Source organism: Symphalangus syndactylus, chromosome 17, assembly GCF_028878055.3.
Source record: "Symphalangus syndactylus isolate Jambi chromosome 17, NHGRI_mSymSyn1-v2.1_pri, whole genome shotgun sequence".
Lineage (NCBI taxonomy): Eukaryota > Metazoa > Chordata > Mammalia > Primates > Hylobatidae > Symphalangus > Symphalangus syndactylus.
The window spans coordinates 74,351,907-74,357,906 of NC_072439.2; the positions used below are offsets into that span (position 1 = coordinate 74,351,907).

The 6,000-nt window shown below is 44.7% G+C and overlaps 1 protein-coding gene across 2 annotated transcripts in view; it reads right to left on the bottom strand.

Annotated features, from left to right (window-relative positions):
* Nucleotides 1–5,685, bottom strand: part of NCEH1 (neutral cholesterol ester hydrolase 1) — an 82,907-nt gene extending 77,222 nt beyond the window's left edge. Inside the window, exon 1 of one of the 2 annotated variants that reach the window (XM_063621709.1) lies at nt 5,149–5,685. In XM_063621709.1, coding sequence (XP_063477779.1) covers nt 5,149–5,382 — 234 coding nt within the window. In that variant the 5' untranslated portion in view covers nt 5,383–5,685. The remainder of the gene's footprint in view (nt 1–5,148) is intronic. The other variant, XM_063621710.1, reaches the window with a different exon arrangement.
* Nucleotides 5,686–6,000: the final 315 nt, after the last annotated feature.

A 6,000-nucleotide genomic window follows, 5' to 3' on the forward strand; every position in this document is an offset into this window, starting at 1 on the left:
TTCTAGGTCACTTTAGTGTCTCTCCAAAGCTTCACACAGGATTTCAATCCATGTTAAGCCTAGGTAGCTGAGCACAAAGCATGGCACTATGATAGCTATATCAGGGGATCCAGAAAGTCTTTTTGAAAGAAATTGGACTTTTCTCATAAAGCAAATACTAAAATATATATTGATATGCATATGCACATCAATTCCACTTTAGAAATAGAAAAATTATCCCTTGGGGGAAAAAGTTTTTTGTTTTGAAAGATATTTTTTGTAGAGATGGGGAGCGTGGCACAGTTTCACTATATTGCCCAGGCTGCTCTCGAACTCCTGACCTCAAGTGATCCTTGCACCTCAGCCTCTGTAAACTCAGCTGATAGCAATAACCTAAGCACATTCTGAGGATGACCCTGTATGGCAGACACACCTAAATGTGTGTTCTGAGCTAAAGAGTCCCCAAGTGCCCAACCCAGTGATTCGTTCTTTATCTATGATAAACATGTGAGCACCCCCCACCATGTAACATGGGATGTACAGGGGATTGAGGCCCTGAGTTTTGGGTTAAATGAAGGTTGCCAGGTGGAAGTCATTAGCGGGAGGACGTCAAGGGACAATGCTATGTAAACTGCATGTTTGCAGGCAGTTGTGATTTTCCTGCCCTGCCTGCCACCACTGGACTGTAGAAAGACAGATATGTTGTCCAGCCTGCTGCCAATGCCCCTTTTCCATATATAAAGTGGTTCTTCTGTCCGGCCCACCACCACTGGACTCTTTCCCTTGTATGCAAGCCCCTAATAAAACCCTATTTTTGGCTGGCAAGGTGGGTCACGCCTGTAATCCCAACATTTTAAGAGGCCAAGGCTGGTGGATCACCTGAGGTCAGGAGTTCAAAACCAGCCTGACCAACATGCTGAAACCCTGTCCTTACTAAAAAATACAACAATTAGCCAGGCATGGTGGCGGGCACCTGTAATCCCAGCTACTCAGGAGGCTGAGGCACGAGAATCACTTGAAACCAGGAGGTGGAGGTTGCAGTGAGCTGAGATCACGCCACTGCACTCCAGCCTGGGTGACACAGTGAGACTCCATCTCAACAATAACCACCAAAAAAAAAAAAAAAAGCAAAAAAAAAACCCATGTCTTGTTTGTAGGCTCTGGGAATCTTCTTCAGCCTCTTCAACCTGGTGCCTTCACTACTGAGGTTAATGGGGGTTTGGCACAACAGTCTCCCAAAGTGCTGGGGTTACAGGCATGAGCTACCATGCCTGGATAAAAAAAAGCTTTAAAATAATTTATTACTACATGTTCATTGTAGAAAATCTAGAATATACCAATACGAAAACTGAAGATACAACCTTATGGCCCAGAAGAAAAAATCATGTTTTAAATCATATCTTTCTGCTTTTTCTATACAAACATAGATACATGTTTTGATATATAAATAGTGTATGCGCTATTTTGTAGCCTTTTCCTGCTTAACGCATAGTACAAATCTTTTGCAAGTCATTAAACATTTTACAACCTAAATTTTTTTAACTGCCTAGTATTCCCAAATATGAATTTACCATTATTTAATCTTTTACTGTTCTTACTTTTTTTTTTTTTTTTGAGATGAAGTCTCACTCTGTAGCCCGGGCTACAGTGCAGTGGCACCATCTCGGCTCACTGCAACCTCCACCTCCCTGGTTCAAGCAATTCTTCTACCTCAGCCTCTCAAGTAGCTGGAATTACAGGCGCGCACCACTGCACCTGGCTAATTTTTTGTATTTTTTAGTAGAGACGGGGTTTCACCATGTTGGCCAGGCTGGTCTTGAACTCCTGACCTCAGGTAATGCGCCCGCCTCGACCTCCCAGAGTGCCAGGATTACAGGCATGAGCCACCACACCCAACCTTCATTAGTTTAAATGGTGCTGCAAATAAAAGAAAAAAAGATTGCTGAATTTTCCTTCATGTTTATTATAAGTGGCAGTGCTTTTAGACAAGTTCAAGTTTTTGTTTTTTTCTTTGTCTTATGGTGCTGATGAACAAGTTTTTTAATCCTGTAAAATGTTTCCATCTTTGTAGCTAGAGGTTTGCCTACATCCATCATTACTTACCATAAATTCCATCTAGAGGGATTACGGCGTCAAAAAATAAACACACTTCTAAGGCTTCAGATGGATATTGCCAAACTGTTCTCCAAAAACGTGGTTCTAACATACATTTCCTCCAGCAGTGTACACTTCTCAGTATTTTAACCTGCACTGAGATTACCATTTAAAAATCTTTGCCTGCATAGCATTTGGAATTCAGCCTTCAGGACTTCCCCAAACTCTTCTTTTGTTCCTCTAGTCTCCTGCTGCCTGGTCATCTAAATTACACCTCTGCCCTTCCCAGACCTACTTTTGTTTGTGCTTTTCCACTGCTCAAGTCTTATAGTGGCTTTGCTATAACACTGAAATTTGCCTAGCTAGTATTTTATCCCCTTACGGCCAAAGTATCAACTAATCTGATAAACTAATCCATGCTAATGTAAAGGGGCTCATTTCCAGCAACACGTATGCAATATAACATGCAGTTTAAGGAAAATATATTTTCTACAACAGCAATGCCTTTTATCTTATAGAGCAGTAGTTCTCAAGTTTTGCTGCAATGAAGATCATCTGGGGAACTTTTCGTTTTTTATTTTTATTATTATATATATTTTTTTGAGACAGAGTCTCGCACTGTTGCCCAGGCTGGAGTGCAGTGGCGCAATCTCGGCTCACTGCAAGCTTCGCCTCCCGGGTTCACGCCATTCTCCTGCCTCAGCCTCCCAAGTAGCTGGGACTACAGGCACCTGCCACCAGCCCTGGCTAATTTTTTGTATTTTTAGTAGAGAGAGGTTTCACTATGCTGGCCAGGCTGCTGGTCTCGAACTCCTGACCTCGTGATCCACCCACCTTGGCCTCCCAAAGTGCTGGGATTACAGGTGTGAGCCACCGCCCCAGGCCATGACACCGTGTAATTTAGTAGTAGCACTCCAGGTTTCAATTATATAAATTACTTCCAGTTTATTTATTTTATTGCTTCAAAAAAGGTGAGCATTCTTATAGATGTTCCCACAATCCACAGTGGACCCTTGGGGACAACTAGAAGACTCACTACAAGTACCAGGCACTTAAATACATTACTAAACCTTACAGCAAACCTACAAGGTAGTTATTTGCCCTATTTTACAGGGAAAACTCAAAGATTTGAGGTGACATTGGAAAATTGCTTTATTGGGTAGAATGTTTCCATCTGATCATAATGATCTTTTGATATTTCACAATTTAGAGGACAAGTGATAAGAGCCATTTTTCTGCAAATCCACTCCTGAGCCACAGTGTCAGGTGAGAACACTGGTTACCTCATCTATTGCTGACTTCAGGTTACACCCACTATCATTCCCAAGCGCCACCTGAGGGTATACTCTGTGGAGGACCTTACAGAGCCTTGTCCTTAATGGGCTGGCAAGCCTAGCTGGGAAAGAAAAGCTTTTCTCCAAACCTAGCTTGTCCGAGATTACTTATGATGGAGAAGATTTCTTTGGCGACCTGAAAACTAAGAATAATCTCTGCAGCCAACATAGCAGTTTGATCTTTTTCCTGTTTTCCTATGTTTAAGTTATTGTAGAAGACCATTAACCCACCCAGGTAAACACCAGGTAAACATCACTGTTCCTCAATCTTTGAAAGGTATTACTTTCAAATTACATAATTTCATGGGGGAGGAGAGGGAATGCAAGGCTTCCTACAACAAGACTGACTTTCTTGACACCAGTGCTAAAGAAGGGGATGATCATTTTCACCATGTCAACATTATAGGAAGCAGGAGGAAAGGAAGGGGGGCAGGGGTCTATAGCTTCATAGATCTTTCCTAAGAGACAAAAGGGGCTTTGGAGGTGAGAATGTGGCTGAATTCAGGAAAAGCAAATCCACACTAGGAATGTGCTACAATACCCTAGTAAGGGGACTTTTCATAGGATAAAGCCCCACAGATTATGTAATCTTACACATAATGAGTGGACAGGGAACAGGAACATAAACCCTCTGGGAAAATCATGATTTTTTTAAAATCAGCTTTCTCAGGTTGAAATTTTTTTTTCTTTCTCTAGTTGTCATTTCTGAAAGAAGGAGTTTATAAAACTATTCTGAGATTAAAGCCCAAGGTTGTGGGGAGGGAGGAGGCTTGGTTTTGGAGAAGGTTAGAGTTTAGATAGAGCAGGCTGCTCAGAAATACTGTCCAATCAGAGGGCTCAGCCTTGGCTGCAGACTGTAGTTTAGATTTTAGATTCTCTGACACTAAAAATAATGCCTCTTACCATGGAATAAACCAGAGACAGTTATACTTTCCTGTCTATGGAAGGAATGAACACACGCCCATGATACAGTGGAGAGAAATATTACCCTGCCAGGTTAAGGCAGGTAACCTCGCTCAGGAAAAGGTTATCTGACAGCCAAGGACATAAAATAAACGCTGCAGGGCAAGCAGAAAACATGCATCATGCAAACCAGGGCTGCCGCCTCCTCACCTCCTTTAAGCCAACCCAGCCTCCCAGTCCTCTTTCTTGGGCTGAGCTGAGATCAGCCTCGGGTGAAACGAGAGATCCCTATGGTTCCTCAAGTGCTTGGATGGAGAGCCCTGCCTGCTGTCTCCGGGAACGGAGCGCTCCACAGCCTGGGGACATTGGGAGACTGCCCTTGCCTGCTTCTGCTTCTAAGGTGGCTGCATTCCCAGGAACCAGAGCCTGCTTTTTCCGAGCTCTCCTAAAAATATTTATCCTCTGCCAGTCCCTACGGGAGAACGACAGTGTGAGGAAGGGTGGTTTATAAAATGCTTAAGGATTTGCCTTTTGACGTTGCAAACCAAGGAAGAGGAAGATATTTAACATAGACGAAGGTTTAAACAGTTGTCAAATTCTATTCAAGCACTTCTTCCCTGTCACAAACGCAGACGGGGAAATGCAGTTTTAGCCCGCTGCTAGCAAGGAGGCGAATGCGATACCCTGAAAATTCCCGACTGGACCACCTTAAAAAGCGACAGCCTCAATGCATTAGGAAAAACCTGCGTTTTCGTGGAACCCGGCGGAGGAATTTTGTATCCCCTTCAAATATTGCGTAAGAGGAGGAAGAGAGAAACAGCGCTGGGCTGCACCTCACCACTTGCTGTGCACCCCGGAAAGTGGCGTCCAGCAGCATCAGCTTCCAGGGGTCGGACACGGAGCCAGGCAGCGGGATGTAGACGTAATAGGCGGCCAGCGCCACCAGGGCGGTGAGCAGGACACAGGACGACCTCATCCTGCCCCGGCTCGGCTCGCCAGCGGGCTGGCAAAGAGGAAAGGGCGATGCCACCCGGAGACCTCCGGCAAGTTTCTGCCCGCGGCAGCTGCTCATTCACGCGTTTCTTATAATCCCAGGAGCCAATCAGAGGCTGCGTCGGGAGGAAGTTGGAGCGCGGACGTGCCCCCTCTACGGTGTCCTTGCAAAGTGTGGCAGTCACTACAGGTTTGAGGAAGGCTCTGTCGCTGCGCTGGCCGTAGCACAGCGGACTCTGGAGGACACTCGTTTGTACTGCATGCGTGTGAGGATGGCTTTCCTGCTGGAAGGTCTCAAACGGAAAATAGTTTCAGTGTGACGAGCCTCTGGACAAAGCAAGTGGGTCATTCTGACTCAGAGTACTGAGAAAGGAAATAAAAATTCTGTTTTCTGGAGCCAGACTTGGAGTGGTTTGTAAGTTCTAGCTGATACATGGCAAAAGAAGATATTAAATTCTTCTGGCTCAAGCAATGAAAGGCCAGTAGTACATCTAGCACCCAAGTCTTGGTTTCTAAATCCCATGCTCCAATAAGAGGAACCACGACTTTTTGACACCACCTCTGGAGAAAAGGCTGATACCAGGGCTGGGGCTGTAAAGTACAAGATGAACCTGTTGTGCCAGAGATGCGGAAGTGCTCAAAAAATGATAGGAACTGGTCAAAGGTCCACAGCTGCCAGCTTGAAGGGTCTCCCGGT